The following is a 24,029-nucleotide window of genomic DNA, read 5'->3' as shown; positions in this document are numbered from 1 at the left end:
CTGTACTAGAAATTCTTTACTGAGAGAAGAAAGATTAAGAACAACATCTTTAGTTAGGAGAAGTTAGTGGCAGGAAGTACACTGGAGGGAGGACAGTGGGGTTGTGGTAGAGAAAATACAAGGTAGAGGAAAGCCCTGGATTAAGAGTTAGGAAATCTGAGCTTCAATCTTTATTGTATAAAACCTGAGAAATTATGGGCCGTTATTTAAATCTCTCAGAGTTACAGTTTCTGCCAAGGTAAAGACTATAATATCTTCCTACATATCTATATGGAGTATTGAAATGCACAATATTTTAAAGTGGTGAAACAACACATAATTATTTAAGATTGACTTGTTAATTTGCAATAGGAAAAGGAGAAGGAAGGGCCCCTGGGTGGCTCACTGGGTTAATCGTCTGAGTCTTGGTTTTGGCTCAGGTCATGATCTTACAGTTTGTGAGTTTGAGTCCTGCACTGGGGCACTGGGAGTGAAGAGGCTGCTTAGGATTCATATTCTCTCTCTCTCTCCCCCCTCCTCTCTGCCCCTCCCCCACTCTCTCTTAAAATATAAATAAAGGAAGGGAGGAAGGGAGGAAGGGAGGAAGGGAGGAAGGGAGGAAGGGAGGAGGGAAACAAACTCAGGTAGGAAATAAATATATGCAAGGAAGGCTAATTTTTTTTCTTGGCATAGTATCAAACAATTGCTGTGCCCTTCCTCAAATTTCCCCCCAACATCCTGCCTGGAGAACAGTTAATTATAGAACAGAGGTGAGGCAAGTCTTTGGGTAAACCTGGGAGAGACCAAGAGAGAGAAGCTAAATTCTGGCAACTTCTCACATCCAGAAGCAGCAGCAATCTCTTTGCTTCCTATAAATCCACTGACACCTTACAAAGTGGAGCATGCACTAATTTTCAAGATTCCCTGAATAGGCAGTCCTGTAACTGGTCTCCAATCTTACCTATGAATCAGTGCATGAGAATGCAGGTAGGCCAGCCCCTGCAAGGCACCATGAGTAATGGCAGCGATTTCCACTTCTTGAAGTGGTTTCTTATGAACTGAGGAAGGAAAGAAAAATTTTGAAGCAGTAATGAGTTTCATTCTTCTTAGTATCTTGTACTCTCAAATGACAATTTAGGAACACATTCACCTAAATATACGGGATATATATTTCCTATAGAACTGCAGTAAGTAATTGGATAACAGGAAACCCAAGTACAAAAACAAACAAATGAACTGCTTAAAATAAAATAAAAAGAAGACTAATAGTCATCGTAATGAATTGTTAATTGATGTGTCAGTTGAAGTCAAAGCCACCACTGATTCCAACTGGCCAGGCCCAAATTTACCGGTCCTTTCTGACATGTTAAATGCCTGGAGTGTTTTAGGTTGTATTATTCTCCTCTCCACAGAGCTTCTATAATTACCTCTTCTAACTACAGGTTTTCATTATTTGTGAAAGCAGCTAATAAGCAATTTCTATTCGGAGATCAAGGATGATATAAGAATAAAGTTTTTTTTTTTTTAATGTAAATTTTTAACACAGTCTCTGTGTTACAATAGCATTTGCAGAAGAGAACTAAGCCAAGATATTTGAAAGGGTTAAATATCAGTATAATTTGATACCATTTACCTCTCTTTCATACACACATATGAATTTGATGCTTTTGGCTACATTTATTACATCACACTAGCTGAACATTTTAGTAAGTACCTGCCCTGGATGGGCCATGAACTAAAGAGTAGGAGGTCGCTAATCATTACTGAGATACTTTGAGCTACTGTGGAGATAAAGTTTGCACAGCTTATCCACACAATCCTTAAGTCTAAGTCATCCATCCATTTGCTTTGCCCAAACTGCACTTCTTTTTAAGTTTATTTATTTATTTTGAGAGCAAGCAAGAGAGAGAATGAGCAGGGGAGGGGGGGGAGAGAGGAAGGATGGGAGGAAGGAAAGAACAGAGCAGGGGAGAGAGAGAGAGAGAGAGAGAGAGAGAGAATGAATGAATGAATGAATGAATATATCCCAAACAGGTTCCAAGGCTCCACTCTTTCAGCACAAAGTGCAATGTGGGGCTCAATCCCATTAACCCAGAGATCATGACCTGAGCAGAAATCAAGAGTTGGCCGCTTGACTGAGCCACCCAGGCAACCCCAAACTATTCTTTAACATAGGAGTAGATAATATTCTTGTCAAGGCAAAACAGAAAGGAGGGGATAATGCTTTTATTCTTACCTTCTAACAAATCAGAGGCTGAGCCTAAGCAATATTCCATCACCAACTGTAATAGATTAAAATAATAACCAGAATATTCACAGTTAATAAGAAACGGCTAAAACCAACCAAGTAACCATGAAACTAAGACTACTAGAAGAATAAGTATTCTGACCTAATTCAACCTGGATTAAATTTTGGTCATCTGACACTAACTCATTTTTATAACTTTTACCATATAGTTTTGTTATTTCCTCCTTCGAACTGCAATGTTCTAACACTGTAAGTGTCCTGGACATGAAATGGTCAAGCTAAGATTGCCACTTATTTACTAGTTTCCAAGCTACCTTGTTGCAAAATGTTTTAAGGTAGCTAGGTTGCAGTATAAGTTAAATTTTGTAACTTGGGGAAAGTGGCAACCAAATATATGAGCCAATATAACCTATGCTGGGAAATACTAATTAAATAGAATAAACCAGTAAGTAGTAAATTTCTTATTTTCACATTTAAAACAGTTCTAAACAAAAAAATATTGTTTAGAACTCAATCTAAAGACGTAGCCTGCTATGTATCGTTACCTTATCTTGCAAGTCTGACATGGAATATTTAAATTTTTATCTTAAAACATTTCTTTTTTAAAAAAGCTTTTTATTGTTTATTTTTGAAAGAGACCGAGAGTGAGCAGGCAAGGGGCAGAGAGAGAAGGAGATATAGAATCCGAAGCAGGCGCCAAGCTGCAAATTGTCAGCACAGAGCCTGATGCGAATTCACGAACTGTGGGATCATGACCTGAGCCGAAGTCAGATGCTTCACCAACTGAGCCACCCAGACGCCCCTCACTTAAAACATTTCTGGAACACTATTATTAAAATACTATTGATACTTTTTGGGTTTGCAATCTTGGGAAGCTTTTTAAAAGCAAAAAGGAGAAAATTCTTTTATTCTCATCTTAGATTTTTTTTTTATGTGTCCCAGACTACTGATTTATAAACAAGATCAGACCTATGAGTGCTCAGTGACCAATCTCTACACATGCGCACGCGCACACACACTCCTACAAATTATTTTCTTATTCTCAAAAACACCATATTTTCCTTTTGAAATACAAATTTCCTATCATCAACTACACATAAGCTATATTAACATATTAGCTCTTTTCATTTAAAAAATTAAGGTAAAAACATAATCACGTATTATGTACTTTGTATATAATTTAGAAGAATAAGAGATAAAATTATATACTACATGATATGTAATGTTATAATCATAATATATATTATTACAGTATATAATAATCATATATTACATATGATTTATATATTGGTATTATTCTGTATAATTCCAGTAATTCCAGGTACATAATACATATCATACATATTACATATTATTATGTATGATAGTTATATGTTTATATCTAAATTATTAAATTTTTATATACCTATATGTAATTAAATATATAACTATACATAATAGGTTAACATTATTCCATTACAGAATAATTTAAAACAACATGAGAAATGTAGGAGTTTAAAGTTTTGACATACTATAGTTTTCTGCTTGACATTAAAATAAGCAGAATCAGAAACATTAATTTTATTTATTTTTTAAAGAAGTATAGTTGATGTACAATATTGTATTGTTTTCAGGTATACTTCACAGTGATTCAACAATTATATACATTATGAAATGCTCACCACCCTAAATGTAGTTACTATTTGTCACCATATGAAGTTACTGTAATATTATGGACTATATTGCCTATGCTGTACTTTTTATCACCATTATTTTATAACTGGAAGTTCGTACTTTTTTTTTTATGTTTATTTTTATTTCTGAGAGAGAGAGAGAGAGAGTGTGAGTGGGGAGGGGCAGAGAGAGAGAGGGAGACACAGAATCTGAAGCAGGCTCCAGGCTCCAAGCTGTCAGCACAGAGCCCGACGCGGGTCTCGAACTCACAAGCTGTGAGATTGTGACCTGAGCCGAAGTCGAGCTGACTGAGCTTCTGTTTCTTAAACTAAGTATATTAGTATGCATATCTAACTTCCTTTAACTAAGTATGTAGAATATTAACATAGAACTTTAAAACCAAATGGAGAGAAAATGTTTACAGTTACAGTTATATTTTTTAAAATTCCATGTTAAGTCTCTATTTTTGTCACGTACATTCTTTTCCCTACTATTCGGTAACACAAGGACATCTGAACTGTGGCTGGTTGTTTGCTCCCGACATTAAACAGCTCTAGTTGCTCTACTTTTAAATGATTAGGTATGCTTTCTAACGTCCTTATTTCTTCCTTCTGGTCACGTTAGTCTTGTGGCTGTTTGTAGGCATGTCTCCAGCAGTTTAGTTCCTATGAGCTCCTTCTATTTAGCCTATCAAATCCACTGCGGACAGAGACTAGTTAACCAAGCTTACTAGCACTCTGTGTAATCTCAGAGTAAATAGGCTTTAAATAAGAGCTCAGAGGATTTTCTGAAGACTCGAAACACATGAGATTTACCACTTAATTTTGTAACATTTATTCTGCATGTTTAAAATCCCTTTCTTGACTCCTTCAGGATGGTAGAGATTGCCAGAGAACTGATTTCCAGATAATGAGATACTCCTCTGACTAATTTCTTCTGCTTAGAACAGAAGCAATGGCTCTAGATATCTTAAAAGCTTCTTGAAAAGAAATGTTTAAGTATTTTGTTGGATAGTAGATCTAGGAACAAAAATTCCATTCCCTAACTGGAGAGCACGTATAGGAAAGCACTTATACATGGTAACTTCTCAACAAATGAATCTCAGTAAACGTTAGGTTGGACTTTAAACTGGAAGATGCAGTTTGCTAAAGCACAAAGTATAGCTTCTTGATGGACTCAACAGTGCCTAAGGTGTTAACCTAAAAACAGAAGCGCGATCATGTAAAAATATACTCAAAAGACAGAGTGGAACAAAAGACTTATTTCATTTTACTCATATGCTAGGCCATGTTTGAAAATACTTAGACAGTGATGGTAACACCAAGCACGATTCCAAATTTTGGGGGAATTGGAGTAGGGGGGTGAGAAATAACGAAGATAAAAATTCTAGGATGAGAATAAAAGGCTCTTTTACTTTTGCAAATAAACCATCATAAGAGGATATTAAAATTTCACTGTTTGTTGATTATTTATAGAATAAAATTTCCCATAGGCTAGGAATCATATTGATCTTATAGAATGTATACCACATGGTACACTCTGAGGTATTAACACATGTTGAATACTGATAACAAAAGTCAATGGGACAAAATGAGACTGACAATTATACAGATCAAAGAGATAATAGAAAAAATAGAAAAAAAATTTTAACAGGAAATAAATAATACAGGTCCTCTGACTTACCCAAGCAGTGTGTTCTTTCAAGTAACAACCTTTATATTCAATGGTATTAGGATGCTTTAATTGCTGTAAAAATTTGACTTCCTTAAGAATATCTTGCCATTTCTATTGAAGTAATAAAGCAAATGATACAATGTTTAGACTGAAAATAGTATTTTATTATCAACTATACATATATAATATTCTTTTTGTTATTTTAAATACACAAAGTAAATGTTTAATAAATGAAGACTCTGTTTAAACTTGTGTTATTTAATTTTAGTACCTGTAAATGGAAATCTATTAGCAAATATAATAAATCTATTATACTAACTTATGTTCTATTCCACAAATTAGTTGACTGAGTTAGAATATTAAGAATATTTATTATATGCTCTACAAAAAGGAATAAAAAAGATATGATAAAGTAACATTTAAAGAACTTTGTTTCTACTGTCAATTTCATACTAACTAGATTATGTCAGTTTAGGTACACAACTGTCTTTAACATACCTCATTTGCCTGCTTCCCACTATAGGACATTTTCTTAACTGCCACCACCTCATTGGTGTGAGCATTTGTGGCCTGTGTTGAGAGAGTAGAAGAAAAAAAAAATAAAAAGAATGAATGATGTTTCAGCCACTTTAACATTTGATTAACTTAATTATCACAATTTAAAGGCGCTGTAACTTTTAGGCTAGAGAGACATTTCCACCCCACCGTAAGGTACAACTTTTCTTCATCCTTATCTATATACATGCAAATACTATAACATAAAAAAGGATTAGGGTTTAACAAAATATATCCAATCAAACAAAAACAAGGCAAATTTCCAAAACGTCCACACTGGCTTCACCATGTGAAACGTCCATCAATGGACAATCAATTAAATAAATGTGGTAGGATCATATAATAAGGTAAACATTAAAAGAATGAGGTAATCTATATGAATATAGAGTAAAATGGAAAGATGTAAAAAATACAATGACAAAAAACAAGCTGTATACTATCTTACTTTTGCCAAAGAGTAATAATGTGATGTATGTGAAGAAAAAATATGAAAGAATTTATACCAGAATATATATCAGTGATAATCCCTGGAGGAGTGCTGATAGAACTTTCTGTCATGATGGAAATGTTTTATATCTACATTGTATAGGATAGCATGTGAAATGTGGCTAGAGTGACTGAGGAAATGAAGTTTAAATTTTAATTAATTTAAATCTAAACAGTCTACTACATTGAACAATGCAGAAGATAAATCTTAAAAGGGACTTTCACTTCCAAAGGCACTTATATTTTATAATGAGAACGTATTACGTATATACATACATATGTGTGTGTGTATTCATCTACAAAGATTGCCTTGGCTCATGATATCTCTCTTTATCTTTTCTACACCCAATATACAATAGTTCACTGAAAGCACACATGAAAATAACAGGTCAAGTAACAGTCTTCCTCCTACTTAAGAGATTTAAAATAAATAATTTCCTTAAAATTTTCAGCAAAATAAATGTCAGACATTCAAAGATTATCTAATTTTGGCTTTCTTTTAATAACAGGGCTCTATATCAGTGACACACTCCTGATATAAGTGAGCTATTTTGGTGCTATGATATTATTATTGTAAACCAATAAAGCTATAGTGGTGTTTCTGAGGTAAGAGATTAGAAATTCACTCCCTGATAAAATCAGGTCATCAATTTTAGAGAAAAATGCATAATCAGTTTCTTAAATACACTTAAAGAAGCTCCTCAAATAAAACTGAATTTCTAATTTAAAAAATTTTAAATTAAAAAATAAACAATAACTTATTTATGTAAAAAGAATTCAACCCCAGAGTCTTACTGAATGACAAACTGCTGACAAAATGAACACTTACTGAAAAAAAAAATTTTTTTTTATAAGCTCTAAAGGTAAAAGTACCTATTATAAAAACAAGGTGTCTACTAGTTAGAGTTTTCAAATCAGCAGGCCTCTACAAAGGCATTTTTTTAAGATATTTTGTTCATTTATAAGGTACAGATGGACTTTTGTTGAAAACAAAATCTCTCACATTTTGCTGGCTTTTAAAATTTAACACTAAGACAGTGCTTATATGACAGCAACAAAGAAAAGTTGATGCGAATTCAGTATTTCAATAAAGGTTAGAGTGATTGTATCTGAAAAGCGGATATTTTGGGGATGAATCTATCTACTGTGCAGCTTAAGCAGCCTGGGAAAGGCTTAAGAAATGCTTAAGCAATGAGTAATTTTAACTTGCAGGGTTTTTTTTTTTTTTAAACCAAATCTTTAACCTTTATAAAAAGAAAAAAAGAAGGACAAATATGGAATCAGATGGTATTATCTAATTGCTTATTAAGCTTATTTATAATCAATGCTTATTTGGAACCAGAGACTTTTGAAAAAAGAATCTCTCTAGAATAAAAATACATTTCTTTACATTTACAAAGTAATCATTACTTAGAACTTTGTAAGTATACTTGCTTACACAATCGGTCTACTGGAGCACAGACTTGAAAATTGAAAAACATTTCCATGTTGATTTTTCTTAGATGTGAAATTTATTTTTCAAGTTTTTATTTAAACTCAACATTTAACTATTTAAATTCAACAATTCCATACATCACCCGGTGCTCATCAAAACAAGTGCACTCCTTAATCCCCATCACCTATTTCCCCCACCATCTGACTCCCTTCCCCTCTGGAAACCATCCGTTTGTTCTCTATTTTTAAGAGTCTGTTTAGATGTGAAGTTTTTAATGCAATTTTATATTGGCTAAAATTCACAAATGAAACTTCAAGGAAAAATCAATGTTTTTTTGTTTTTTTTTAAATTTTTTTTTAACGTTTATTTATTTTTTTGGGACAGAGAGAGACAGAGCATGAACGGGGGAGGGTCAGAGAGAGAGGGAGACACAGAATCAGAAACAGGCTCCAGGCTCCGAGCCATCAGCCCAGAGCCCGACGCGGGGCTCGAACTCACGAACCGCAAGATCGTGACCTGGCTGAAGTCGGACGCTTAACCGACTGCGCCACCCAGGCGCCCCGAAAAATCAATGTTTTAGTACACAGAAAGGAAACTATCAGTGGGGTCTCAGCTTTCCAGTACTTCATATAATATTATGAATGACTACCACTTCTACACATCTCAAGTGTTATTCTTTCTAAAAATATTTTTACTGTCTGTTTATTTATTTAATTTTGAGAGAGAGGGAGAGGATGAATCCCAAGCAGGCTTTGTGCTGTGAGTGCAGAGCCCGATTCACGGCTCCATCCCATGAACTGTGAGATCATGACCTGAGCTGAAATTAAGAATTGGATGTTTAACTGAGCCATCCAGGTGTCCCCTTTTTAAAAAATTCATTGCAAGTGTTATTCTTAAAACTTATTATTCATATTTAACACTTCCAATCGTCTTAATGATCTCAGGGAGTTTAAGCAAGATCATTGATTCAAAACATATTTAGAGTACTGTTTCTGATATTTTCTTAGCCATTTCCAGCTACAATTAGATTACTGTCCACTTGTTGCTAATTTATAGAGAAACATAAGCATTAAAAATGTTTTTCTTTTTGCCTTAGTTATTAAGTCTCAACTAAAACTAAAAGGTAATAAGTATACCCAGAAGAACAGAACTTAATCATCAGCTTTAGGTGGATTATAGAAGATATGTTAAGTTCAACAAGGCAACAGTGGAAACGTAGAAGCTTCGTAGTTGTGTTTAAGTGAATACAAAAATAATCATGCCCAGCCTGTTTCTATTTTCCTTTAATATAGAATTTCTTACTGTCTGATGTGTTAATACTGCTAATTTCTGCATTACTTATGTAAATCCAAACACACAGATATTTTACCAAGTTAATAGCTTCCATTTTTTTTCTGAAAATATTCTCAGTTGATTGATTCTCTGAGAGCTGTGCCAGCTTACAATTCACTTTAAACATATTTCTTGGCAACATTCTGTGTAAAAGCTGTAAACTATAAAAAGTCTAACACAATTATAGTGTTTAGGTATAAAAATGTTGGTTGCTGGAATCCGATCTTAATGGCTTGCTAGCATGGCTAGGATTCATGAAAAGTACTAATTAGCAGTACCAACTTCTCTGAGTTCTTTATGATTCATTTGTTCATTCAACAAATACTTAATAGGCATTCAAAAATTGTCAGGTATGGGGCTAAGAAGTGAGTAAATATGCCCAGTACCTATCTCTTGTATAGTAGCATAGAGAGTAATGAAAATATCATAACAAACAAATGTGAAATTGCAACTGTGACGGTTGCTAGGAAGAAGGGTATGTGTTACTCTGAGAAACAAAAATGGGAGGATGTGACTCTGGCAGGTCAGGCGAGGCTTCCCTGAGGAAATGAGGTTTCAGCTGAGAGCTAAAAGAGGAACAGGAGCTAAGAAGGAGAAGGGGAAGGGGAAACATTTCAGAGAGAACACTCTATGTGAAGATCCTATGACAATGGTCAAAAGAAAGCTATTATATTACAGCGAGGGCAATGAGAATGAGTGGGAATATGTCTCAAGTACAGACAGGGACCACATCATGGAAGACCTTGAAGGCTGGCTACAGTAAGGGTTTTGATCTCAGTCTAAGAACAGAGAGCCCCTGGAGGCTTTACAGAAAAAGATGATGTGATCAGACTCACTTCTTTTTCCCCTAAGCTCACTACAGTGTGGACAGCAGCCTAAACAGAGACCAGAATGGATGCACAGAGATGGGCTGGGATGCTACTGCAATTGCCCAAAGAAGAGATGATGGTCTTCTTGGTCATCACGGTATGAGTGACAAGAGGAAGAATCTATTAACAGTGAGGGAGGAACTACACATAAACATTATTGTGGCCAGTGAGAAATCTGTTTTTTTAAGGTGTTACCACATGACCATTATAGATAAAAAATTAAAGTTTTTCTAAATTTTACAGTAAAGTGTAAGTTAATTCTTCTTTAATCTATTTTTTAGTGCCTTACGGGTATATATGGGCCTGTACTACTCACTTTTGTATACAGGCAATACAATATACAATATAGTTAATGATTACATTTTCAAAACCACCCAAATATCTTTATTAGTTCTCCCATCTATCATATCAACAAATAACATATATTTAGTGCCTACTGTAAACGGGCATTGGCTAGCCTTTAGAGTTGTAAAGAAATAGGAACAGTCCTCATTTTCAAAAGGCATATACTCTGGCTAAAGAGACAGGCCTTAGCTCAAACAGCAAATGAATGAGTAAGTCTTCTGTGGCCTATTATAAAGTAGGTCCCTAGTCCAAAGCTTTGCTAGTAAGTTTCAAAACACGCTTGGCTTATTGTAGTCATTCTAAAGGAGAACTTTGAGAGGAGGTTAGCTGCTTTTTAAAATAGGAGTCAAATAGAGATTGGAACTACCTTCTGACTCTGGCCAAGAGAGACTCTAAGAGGATGAAGGAGTTATAAATAGAAGGAAAGTAAGAAAAGGTGGCTGAGGAAAGTGTCTTGGAGCAGAATAAATAGGCCACCAACAAACATATACAGAAGGTTTCCACTTTTAAACAGTTCAAAACCAGGCAAAACCAAATTATATTGTGGGTTACATATAAAGAAAAACTAGAGGGGTGCCTGGGTGGCTCAGTTGGTTAAGCGTCCAACTCCTGGTATCAGCTCAGGTCTTGATCTCAGGATCATGAGTTCAAACCCCGCACTGGGCTCTACGCTGGGTGTGAAGCCTGCTTTAAAAAAAAAAAAAAAAAAAAAGATAAACTAGAAAATAATCACCATAAAATTCAAAATAGTGGACTCTCCTAATATGAGTGGGGCCTCCAGAGTGATGGAAATATTCTATTTCTTAGTGTTTATAAAACACCAAGACTGACTGGTGTTTATAAAAGGATTTACCTTTTAATTACTCTTTAAATTGTATATTAAGATATATGGGTATGTATTTATGCACACTTCTGTATGTATATTTGTAATTTAAAAGTCCTTTAAAAAAAAAAAAGAAAGCATCCCTGGGGTGCCTGGCTGGCTCAGTTGGTAGAGCATGTGACTCCTGATGTTGAGGTCATGAGTTCGAGCCCCACATTAAGAGTAGAGATTACTTTAAGTAAATAAATAAACAAATAAATAAATAGACTTAAAATAAAAGCATCCCTGTGACTGAGGAAGACAGGACTTTGACTGGGCCTTAAATACTATTCTTAGCCTAAAGACTAACAGAGAAGTGTTGACTAGAAAATTAGCACCCTCTTCAGCCATGGACGGTCACTCAAAGATAAAATGTACTTGAGTGGAAGCCAAGTATTAGAGGGGGGTCAAGGAGAAATGTAGTAGTGCTGAGCGCAGACATGAAGGGATGCGAAAGAGTTCAGGGAAAACCCAGGCTGAAGATTTGGCCAGAAGCAAAAAGAGGAGCTAAACATGCAATTAATAAAATCTCATTTGGAAGGACAACTGAAGATAAGCCCTACCTAGATGTCAAAACATAAAGGATCACCTAAAAGTCAAAGAGTTAAAACAAAACAAAACAAAACAGATTAGATAACAGGTTGAGAGGAGAAACAAGCAATAAGTAGTACTTAAATATTACTTTGCTTTTATGGATTACTTTGCTCTCAAGGAAGTTTTTGTGACTATGAGGAGGCAAACTTCTAAGGTTAAATAAGTAAATGACCAACTAAATTTTCTGTAATGAATTTCAGGTGATGAGCTAAGGTAACATTTCAGTCACTTTTCATTCTTCTCATCAGAAGATAATCACATTCTGGGAATTCAAACTGACTTTAGGGGGCTAAGCCTTGTACCCTTTAACCTAAAACACTGACTTGACATGAAACGTTACTAAAACTCTTTGTTAGGCCATCTGTCGGTGTGGCCATAATGTTCATCCATCCATCTGCCCATGTGTCCATCATTTATTGAGTTCCTATTACTATCAGACATTATACAGGATACTGGGCATATAGCAATGAATAAGAGAGACAGAACCCCTGTCCTCATGGTGCTTATGTTGGGGTAGAGACATACATGACTCAAAAATTCTCACACATAATTATTTAATTATAACCATGATAAACACAACAATGTGTAAGCACAGGGTGCTATGAGGTCATAAAGGTCTTAATTTAGTGCTGGAAAGTTGAACGGGAAAGGCAATCTTGTGGGTGTAAGCTGACTTAATCTGAAATCTGTAGGATAAGCAAGAGTTAGGCAGGGATGGGGATGTAATGTGCTGAGTTTTCTAGGTGGAGGAATAGCATATAGGAAGGCCCTGAGGCAAAAAAGAGCTTGGCATATAGAGAAAATGCATAGGGCTCAAATTCAAGCTTAGAACATTTTTTGGAGTACCCTGATAGCAGAATCAGTTGATATAGATACCACTGACTTTAATAATGCCTAGAATTCTAGGACTGGATTTTCAGCAATGACTGTTTGCCTCCACTGTAGACATTTAATTTGTAGAATAAACATTAAAACTAAGTATATTTTGGGGCGCCTGGGTGGCGCAGTCGGTTGAGCGTCCGACTTCAGCCAGGTCACGATCTCGCGGTCCGTGAGTTCGAGCCCCGCGTCAGGCTCTGGGCTGATGGCTCAGAGCCTGGAGCCTGTTTCCGATTCTGTGTCTCCCTCTCTCTCTGCCCCTCCCCCGTTCATGCTCTGTCTCTCTCTGTCCCAAAAATAAATAAACGTTGAGAAAAAAAAATTAAAAAAAAAAACTAAGTATATTTTACAAGTAATAGAATGTGTAGAACTCAAACTTCCCTAATTTAATCTCTCTAAACCATTCTAAAATTACTTACAAAATAAACTGCTCCAAAACTTCCATGTCCAATTTCATGCAAATCAATAAAAAGTTCTTCAGGATCATCTTTGTAGAAGAGATCAGCAATCTCTGGGTCCTTTGGCACCCCTTTAGGCATGGTGACTGGTATTTGCAAACGTTTTGCTTTTGATATCCCACTCAGCCTTATCTCTCATTTATAAAATTTTTGGGTGGTAAGTTTTTAGTACCTGTAGAAAAAGAAGATTTGATATTAACTTATTTCTAAAACATCTTGGTTGGCTGCAATACAAATTAATATTAGAAAGCATCTTGGTCTTACAACTTCATAATAAAAAGACAAATAACTCAAAAGAGAAACAGGTAAAAGATTTGAATAGACATTTCTCCAAAGATACACAAGTGACCATTAACACATGAAAAGATATTCCAATTATTCATTAGATAAATAAAAATTAAAACCACAGTAATATACCATTTTATACCCACTATGATGACTACTATCAAAAACTTAAATAACTATTGGCACGGATGTGGAGAAATTAGAGCCTCCAACACTGCTGGTGGGAATGCAAAATGGTGAAACCATTGGGAAACAGACTGGCAGTTCACCAAAAACTTAAACATCAAGTTACCATTTGATCCAGAAATTCTACTCCTTGGTATAAGCCCAAAACATAAACACATATGTCCACACAAAAACGTGTGCATGGATATTGGTAGCAGTATGATTCATAGTAGCCAGAGGTGAAAACAACCCAAATGTCCATTTGGTGAATGATTAAACAAAATGTGGTACATCTATACAGTGGAATATTATTCAGGCATAGAAAGAAATGAACTACCAATATATGCTACAACATGAATGAAACTTGTAAGCACAATGTTAAGTTAATGAAGCCAGTCACAAAAGATGACATGTTGCACAATTACATTTATATAATACACCCAGAAGAACTAATAAATCTATAGAGACAGAAAGTAGATTATTGGTTGCCTGGGGCCGGGGGAAGGAGAGTTTGGGGGTGATAGCTAAAAGGGATGGGCTCTCTTTTTAGAGTGATGAACATGTTCTAAAACTGTGAAAAAAAGAAAACTGCGGTGATGGCTGCACAATGGTTAATATACTAAAAACCACTGAATTGTTATATTATTTTTTTTGAACTGTACACTTTAAATGAGTGAATTGCATGGTATTAAAATTGCACCTCAATAAATCTATTTTTAAAAGCATTTTGGTCTAATTAACATTGAAATAATAACAGCTAACATTCATTAAGCACTATTATGTGTCAGGCAACACTAAATTCCATACATGTATATGTTATTTTCTTTAATCTCTACAACAGCTTCATAATGCAGGACTTTATTATTTTGATTTTATACAACAAACTAAGGAAGACTGAAAGGCAAAACTACTCCCCCATGATCAGGCAGGTAGTATTTGTCAGACTGGGGCTCAAACCCAGATCAAACTGTAAAGCCCATGCTCTTAATATACAATATGTACATACAGATCAGGTAATTAAGTGACAAATTGCCATAATTTGGAGACTATGCTAAATGTTCACTTAAAGAGGCAGGTTATTTGACTGTTATACAAAACATTCTGAGTTCAAAGTTTCTATTAATAAAAGCACATTATTTTGACATTCTTACATGTTGGTTGTTAATAGTTACACTTAGTTGGCATACATCCTTTGTATTTTTTGAAAAATATTGAAATATTAACTTTCACCTATATTTTTTATTATAAATACCACCTCCCAAGAGAATCAATCATTCCAACACACGGGACAGTTTCTGTTTCTTCCTTGACACATTAGATTACTATGCTAGAAATTTAGTTATTGGCCAATAAAATTGTACTTTGAAAAACGTGAGCCAATAGGCTTCGTTCAAGGAGAAGAGAAAAGAGAGGGTCATTAACAGAAGTACAACTAGTTAGTGCTAAGAAGAATTTTTCTCTTGTGATATGACAGCCTTAGGTGACACTGTATATTACTTCATATGGTTAGTCTAGTTAGAGCATTAGAATACGTAGGCCATCACCCTAAGTATCCATCTATCCAGTCAACCCTTTCCCTGACTCAACACATATTTGTCAAGTGCCTAGTATGCCAGGCACATACTGGGTGTTGGTCCCACATCAAATGGGATGCTGTCCCTGTCCTTAAAGGGCTTAGAGTCCAGTGGGGGAATAAATATTACACTATAATGATACAAATAACAAAATGGTTATAAATGATTGCTATGACAAAAAAGGAAAAAAAACAATTAATAGAAGCATATAATTGGGTGACCCAGTCTCTTTTTTCTTGGATATGAAAAAGCATGCTTTTTTAAGGAAAAATAAAAGTAGTTCTTTCAATATGGACGTATGGTAGAGTTGGAAGGAGAAATTATGAAGCTGGCGTTAAGCCAAGGAAAATCACAGTAAACCTTTTATTTTTTTTAATTTTTTATTTTTTTACTTTAAAAAAAATTTTTTTTTCAACATTTATTTATTTTTGGGACAGAGAGAGACAGAGCATGAACGGGGGAGGGGCAGAGAGAGAGGGAGACACCGAATCGGAAACAGGCTCCAGGCTCCGAGCCATCAGCCCAGAGCCTGACGCGGGGCTCGAACTCACGGACCTCGAGATCGTGACCTGGCTGAAGTCGGACGCTTAACCGACTGCGCCACCCAGGCGCCCCCACAGTAAACCTTTTAAACAATATTAAGAAATTTGTACTTCATCCTAAGTATACTGGGGGGCCATTGAAGGTTTTAAACAGGAAAAAGGGATTCCCCTGCAGCACTATGCCTGTAATCGTGGAAGGTCATCCTGTCAATCCATGAATGCTGATAATCAAGCATAAAGTCAATATATAAACACTACTGAAAAAGTGACTTAAGTCTAGTTGTCAATCAAGTGACTAATACACAACTAATATTCAAAAAGTGCTACTGCCACCACTGCTTATGTTTGAGAAGAGAAAAGAGAAACAATGCATCATGTCAAAGATATCCCTTTTGAAGACTGCAAAAAAAAGAAGTTATGAGATTGTTTTTAAGAAAAACAAAAAGATCTACGAACTAAACTTATGAGAAGTAAAATCTTTTCAATCGTCAAAATATATTCTAAACTTTTGAATATTTTGGCATCAGTGTGAGTAAAGCTAAGTACTATGGATAATCATTTGGAGGAAACACATAGATCACTATGTCATACTATAGATTAAATTAATTCTCAAAAGAAATGAATATTTAAATATAAAAAAATGAGGCCATAAAAACTTCTAAAATAAATTGCAGGTGACTATTTAATTAATAAGCAAGATATCAGAGGCAAAAGTTGTTAACTAAAATCAGTAAGTCTGACTACATACGATTAATAACTTCTAGAACTTAAAAAATATAATGAATGAACTTCTGCTTCCAGCCAAGATGGAGTAATGGGGACTGGATTTATTATTTGTCACCAGAAACAACTAACATTACAATAAAGAAAACAGATCAAAATTCTTCATATATATAATTTTTAAAAAATGTTTATTTATTTTTTGAGAGAGACAGAGAGAGAAAGTACACAAGCAGGGCAGGGGCAGAGAGAGAGAGGGAGACAGAATCCAAAGCAGGCTCCAGGCTCTGAGCTGTCAGCACAGAGCCCAACGGGGGGGTTCAAACTCACAAACAGAACTGTGAGATCATGACCTGAGCTGAAATTGGATGCCCAACCAACTGAGCCACCCAGGTGCCCCCAAATTCTTGACAGATATAGATGCAAAAACTTGTAACAAAATTACAGCAAATAAAATTCAATAACATATAAAATGGATAATATATCACGAGTAGGTGGGATTCATCCCAGAAATGCAAAGTTGGTTTAACACTCAAAAATCAATGTAATTCACCAAATCAACAATCTGAAAAAAATGCAAAATGATCATCTCTATAGATGCAGAAAAATCATTTGACAAAATCCAATATTCAAACCTGATAAAAACTCTGAGCCAACCTGGAATAAAAGGTAATATCCCCAGCCTGATAAAAGAAATCTATGAAATATTTATAGGTAATATCAAAGACCAAATGATTTCCTCCTAAGATCAGGAATGAGGCAAGGAAGTCTGCTCTCAGGACTTGTCTGCAATATTGTGCTGGATGGTATATAAGTGTAATAAGGCAAGAAAAAAGAAATTTAAGAAGCATCGAGATTGGAAAGGAAGACGTTAGACTTTTACTGACAAATAACGTGGTCACCTATGTAGAAAATTCAATGCAATCTACAAAAAGCTACTAGAATTAATAAGTGATTTTATCAAAGTGGCAGAATACAAGATCAATGTTTAAAACTCAGTTTTACTTTTATATATGAATGGAAATCAAATCTTTAAAACATCACAATAGCATCAAAAATATGAATCCATAGGGATAAATCTGACAAAGAATGTGCAAGATCTATACATTGAAAATTACAAAATAAAGGTGATAGAAATTAAAGACTGAAAAGAGAAATAACTGTGATTATAGGTCAGAAGAATCAATATTAATTGTTCTTTAGAAAAAGAAATTGAGAGGTTGATTCTCAAATGCATATGAAAATGCTAAAGGACATAAAATAAGCAAAACAATTTTGAAAAAGGACGACTAATTTGGAGGGCTGACATAATCTAATTGCAAGATTTATCATAAGGCTACGGTTATCAAGGCAGGGTGATACTGTTATATATAGACAAACAAATCAGTGCAACAAAACAAAGTCCGGAAGAGACCCTCACATTTGTGAACAAATGATTTTGGACAAAGGTGTGAAGGTAACTCAGTGAAGAAAGTCTTTGATGAATGGTGCTGGAAACACTGTATAAACATATACAAAGAAAGGGATCTTTTTTGATCCATGCTTACCCATCACAAAAATTAACTCCAAACGGATTATAAAACTAAATGTAAAACATACAGTTAAAAATATCCTTGAAGAAAACATAAGAAAAATCTTTCTGATGTTGGGTCAGGCAAAGATTTCTTAGACATATAAAAAAAGCATAATCCATAAAAGAAGTAATTGATAAATTAGGCTTCATCAAGATTAAAAACATACTTTTCTGAAAGACCTCTGTTCAGAGAATGAAAAGCCAAGCCACAGATTGGAAGAAATTTTTGCAAAATATGTCTCATAATGGAATTGTATCCAGAAACTATGAAGAATCCTCAAAACTCAATAAAAAGAAAGTAAACAACCCAATTTTTTAAATGGGAAAAAGATTAGAGGTGCCTGGGTGGCTCAGTCAGTTAAGTGTCTGACTCTTGGTTTCTGCTGAGGTCGCGATCTCACAGCTTTGTGGGTTTGAGCCCCGTGTTAGGCTCTGCACTGGCAGTGTGGAGCCTGTGTAGGATTCTCTTTCTCTCACCCTCTCTCTCTGCCCCTCTCCCACTTGTGCTGTCTCTGTCTCTCTCACAATAAATAAAAAAACTTAAATTTTTTTTTCATGGGAAAAAGATTAAAATAGACACTTCACCAAGGAAGATATATGGATGGCAACTAAACAAAACAAAAGATGCTTAATATCACTATTCATTAGGGAGATACAAATTAAAACCTGAGGTTCTACTACATGCCTATTAGAATGGCTAACATGAAAAAGAATGGGCATACCAGGTGTTGGCAAGGGTGTCAAATACCTTTTTCACATACTGCTTGAGAGAATGTAAAAATGATAGAGTTTGGAAAAGTTTGGCAGCTTCTTAAAAAGCTAAACCTATAGCTACCATATGATGTAGCCATTCCACTCCTCGGTATTTACCCAAGAAAAATGAAAGCATATGACCATACAAAGCCAGGTACACAAATGTTCATGGCAGCTTTATTTTTAATAGCCCCAAATGCCCATCAACAAAGGAACAGATAAACAATTTGTGGTACATGCAGATAATAGAATGCATCACAGTGAGAAAATGAACTCCTGGCACATGCTACAATGTGAATGAATCTCAAAATAATTACATTGAGTGAAAAGAAGACAGCCGCGGCCGCCCGCCCCCCGCCAAAAAGGAGTACATACTTTATGATTTCTTGTCTATAAAATTCTGGAAAATGCAAACTAAAGTAACAGAAAGCACATCAGTGGTTTCTTGGGGATAGGGTTGAATGAGAAGATGTAGGATGGAGGGATTAAAAAGGGGTATTAAGAAGCTTTTGGGAATGGTGGATAGATTTACTATCTTCACAGATACATATTTTGGTAAAAGATATTATATTCATTAAATATGTTCAGATTATTGTATGTCACTTATACATCAGTAAGGTTGTTTCAGAATGATTCAATAAACAAAACTGAAAGGCAAATAAAGTAGAAATAATTCTTGCAAAATATATGCTGGTTAAAAGTTATTCTTAATATCAGACAGGTGACTATATAAATTGATGAAAGATATTGAAGATGATGCAAACAAATGGAAAGAGATTCCATATTAATGAAATGGAAGAACCATATTATTAAAATATCCACACTACTCAAAGAAATCTATACATTTAATGCAATCCCTATCAAAGTACCAACAACATTTTTCACAGAACTAGAACAAATAATACTAAAATTTGTATGGGACCAAAAAAGACCCCGAATAGCCAAAGCAATCTTGAGAAAGAAGAACAAAGCTGGAGTTATCACAATCTCAGATTTCAAGATACACTGCAAAGCTGTAGTAATCAAAACAGAATTGTACTGACACAAAAAAAGACAAGATCAATAAAACAGGAGAAAGCACCCAGGAATAAACCCACGCTTACATAGCCAATTAATCTACTACAAAGGAGGCAACATTATACAATGGGAAAAAGACAGTCTCTTCAACAAATGGTGCTGGGAAAACTGGACAGCTACATGCAAAAGAATGAAACTATACCACTTTCTTACACCATACACAGAAATAAAATCAAAATGGATTAAAGACCTAAATGTGAGGCCCCAAACCATTAAACTCCTAGAAGAAAACATACAGGCAATACTTCCTTTGACATTGGCCATAAAAACATTTTTCTAGATAGGTCTTCTCAGGCAAGAAAAAAAAAAAAAAGCAAAATTAAACTATTAGGACTACACCAAAATAAAAAGCTTTTGCACAGAGAAGGAAACCATCAACAAAATGACAAGGCAGTCTATTGAATGGGTAAAGATATTTGTGAATGATATATCTGATAAGGAGTTAATATCCAAAATATATAAAGAACTTATAGGACTCAACACCCATAAAACTCAAATAGCCCAAGTAAAAAATGAGCAGAGAACATGAAAAGACATTTTTCCAAAGAAGATATCCATATGGCCAACAGATACATGAAAAGATGCTCAATATCTCTCATCACCAGGGAAATGCAAATCAAAACCACAATGAAATATCACCTTATACCTGTCAGAATGGCTAAAATCAAAACACAAGAAATAACAAGTATTGGTGAGGATGTGGGTAAAAAGAAACACTCATGCACTGTTGGTGGGAATGCAAATTGGGGTAGTCACTGTGGAAAACAGTATAGAGATTCCTCAAGAAACTGAAATAGAATAACTATATGTTCCAGTAATGTCATTACTGGGTATTTACCCACTGAAAATAAAAAACTAATTCAATAAAATATATGCACGCCTATGTTTATTGAACCATTACCTACAATAGTCAAGATACGGAAGCAACTGAAGTGTCCATAGATGAATGGATAAAGATGTGATGTGTATACACACACACACACACACACACACACACACACAGGAATGTTACTCAGCTATAAAAGTAAGAATGAGGTCTTGCCATTCGCAATAACATGGATGGACCTAGTGGGTATAATGCAAAATGAAATAAGTCAGAGAAAGACAAATACCATACAATTTCACTCACATGTGGAATTTAAGAAACAAATGAACAAAGGAAAAAAGAGACAAACAAACGAAACATTCTTAAATACCAAGAACAAACTGGTGGTTGTTGCTACAGGGGAGATGGGTGAGTGGAGGGGTTAAATAGATAAACACGGGATTAAGAGCACACTTATCTTGATGCATACTTAGTAATGTATTGAATCATTATATTGTACATACCTGAAACTAATATAACACTGTATGTTAATTATACTTCAATGAAAACATATATATAAGTAAGCACAAACATATATGTACATCCACCCACATAGTCAAAGGACACAGATAGGAAATTTAAAAAATAATTAGCAGTGGCTACTAACGATATGAAATACATATAGTTTCACTGGTAATCAAAGAAGCAAAAACTAAAATAATCAGACAACTAATTTCATCTACTAAACTGACAAAGTAATAGAGAAAAGATACAGTTTTGGGTGAGGGTATAAGGAAACAGTCATTTTTACACATTGCCAGAAGAACAGAATGGGTACATTCTTGGACCAAGTAATATCCTTCTAGGAATTTATATAAGGCAATGTCCTTTTGGTTTTGTTTTAGCAAAAGAGGCAGGATGTAAGCAGGTAGAGGGATTTCCAAAGTTTCGATTTCCGTACAAGCTTGTTTTGTCTGAAGTGGGTGTAGGGATTTCAGGTAATTTTAAATTTTCTTCTTTCTGCTTATCTGCATTTTCTAAATTTTCTGCAAAGCCTATTACTTCTGTAATTAGAGTAAAAGTGATATGAAAAATCTTATGTTACTTCAAAGTCTAATCATAAAACTCTACAACAAAAAAGGCAGTATATATTTCCAGAAGATAATTTGATAATGGGAACCAAAAAAATTTAGGTAAGCATACTTCTTTTAAACAAATATTTCTCCAAATTGTAAGCTATAACTGAGAATGATGAAAATCTGTAAAAAAAGAATTTGAAAGTAAAAAAAATTTATTCCAATTCAATATTTTTACTTTCCCATTTTTGTTAAAAATACAATAAATATTAACTATAGAAAAACCAGAAGACATAGTCTCTTCCCGTTTTATAGAAGAAAGCTGTATCATGGATCTATGGATAATACCTTTTTGTGAATGGCACAAAATATACCGTATTGCTCAGATTCATCTTAGCAGCAAACCTTTGTCCTCTTTTAAAACTTCAGTCTTTTGCATTTATGATACACCTATGGAAAAAGAAGAATAAAACACATAATTGTAGAAGCAAAATTAAAGAGGCAACAATTGATCATATGGTAGTTTTAAGTATTTGCAAATGTAATATTATGAAGTTAAAACTTTTATCTTCATCTGTTTGTGATTATAAATGCAAAAGTAAGATTTTTCATATCAAAGGCTTAGGCTACACTTTCACAAGCAATCCCAGGGAAATAAAAGTGTCCTTAGATTTCAGAATCTATATTGAGACTTCCATTAGTTTGAGTCCAGGGAAACTCAATAGAGGCCACCAGTAGACAGGACTAATCTGACAGCATGTGGTGATGCTACTGATTGTCAGTAAGGCTTATATTCTAAATTGCTTTTTCAGTAGCCATGATGATTTACATTGACTCATCTATCTTCCCGTTCTTTGGCTCTCCTATAGCCGATCTTCTGCATTTGGGGGGTAATGATTATTCTTTATTTTCTATTAAAAAAGTACATGCCCAATGTAGAAAATCTGGAAAAAATATACTATTATGAAGAAAAGCCCATAATCCTACCCAGGACAAAGTCCATTAACAATGTGGCATACTTTTCTCCATGCTTATGTTTATTTCTTCATGCTCATATTTATTTTATTATATATAGCTGAGACCACTTATACATATAATTCCATAGTCTATCTTTTATTTATTTATTTATTTATTTATTTATTTATTTATTTATTTATTTTTAATGTTTATTTTTGAGAGAGAGACAGACACACAGAGTACAAGCAGGGGAGGGGCAGAGAGAGAGAGAGGGGGACACAGAATCCGAAGTAGGGTCCAGGCTCTGAGCTGTCAGCACAGAACTCAATGTGGGGCTCAAACTCAAGGAGAATGAGATCATGACTTGAGCCAAAGTTGGATGCGTAACCAACTGAGCCACCCAGGCGCCCCCAACAGTCTACCTCTTTTATCTAATTCTGCATTATAAACATTTTGCCATTTTGTCACTGTTCAGAAAGATCACTTTAATGACTGCTCAGTGTGTATCTCCTTATTCATTCACAACTCTTTCTCCGCAATTGGAAGCCAAGACTGTATTCAACTCTTTGTTGAACTATTAAATATTACTGTGTTTTGAAGATCTTTGAGCGTATTATTCATCTATATTTTAGGGCTTTCTTTGGAATGGGTTCCTAGAACTAGAGTTATTTGGTCAAAGAATGTAACAATTTAAAACATATAACATGTATAATGAAATAATTTTTAGGTAAGCGGACTGGCTTTGGAGATGAAGGCCTTATAGAGGGGAAAAAAAATAGGAAAAAAGGTATTGACCTCCATTTTCACATTTTTCCTGTTCAGGATATCCCAATTTCCTCTCATGTCTATATTTACAAACTAAACTTTCTCATTATTTTTATTATTCCCTCTGATTCTATGGCTGTGAAATGTTTTAGGTTAAGTGGTAGGTAAAACTTGCCTGAGTTCTGTATCACATTTTACCAACCATCAAACCAATCAAACACTGCCATGTCTGCATACCTACCTGCTGATATAGCCTGACTATAGCTTCAATAAGCTAAAATATTCATTAAGATATTAAATGAACACCAGTTGCAAGATTTCATTCTTTTTAATTTTTTAAATATTTTATTTGTTTGAGACAGATCATG

General features: G+C 34.6%; 1 protein-coding gene across 4 annotated transcripts in view; it reads right to left on the bottom strand.

Moving 5' to 3' along the window:
- The window catches only part of TAOK3 (TAO kinase 3), a 180,670-nt gene that overhangs the window by 75,357 nt on the left and 81,284 nt on the right, over positions 1–24,029 (bottom strand). For 3 of the 4 annotated variants that reach the window (XM_040443748.1, XM_040443750.1, XM_040443749.1), the window contains exons 2-7: positions 22,288–22,389; positions 13,331–13,541; positions 6,053–6,124; positions 5,564–5,665; positions 2,216–2,261; positions 941–1,037 (exon numbers count right to left, since the gene is read on the bottom strand). In XM_040443748.1, coding sequence (XP_040299682.1) covers positions 941–1,037; positions 2,216–2,261; positions 5,564–5,665; positions 6,053–6,124; positions 13,331–13,450 — 437 coding nt within the window. In that variant the 5' untranslated portion in view covers positions 13,451–13,541; positions 22,288–22,389. Of the gene's footprint in view, positions 1–940; positions 1,038–2,215; positions 2,262–5,563; positions 5,666–6,052; positions 6,125–13,330; positions 13,542–22,287; positions 22,390–24,029 lie in introns of those variants that run through there. The other variant, XM_040443751.1, reaches the window with a different exon arrangement.

This window comes from Herpailurus yagouaroundi, unplaced genomic scaffold (assembly GCF_014898765.1).
Source record: "Herpailurus yagouaroundi ecotype Mexico unplaced genomic scaffold, PumYag 191, whole genome shotgun sequence".
Classification (NCBI taxonomy): Eukaryota; Metazoa; Chordata; class Mammalia; order Carnivora; family Felidae; genus Herpailurus; species Herpailurus yagouaroundi.
This window is presented reverse-complemented; position numbering and strand designations above follow the sequence as displayed.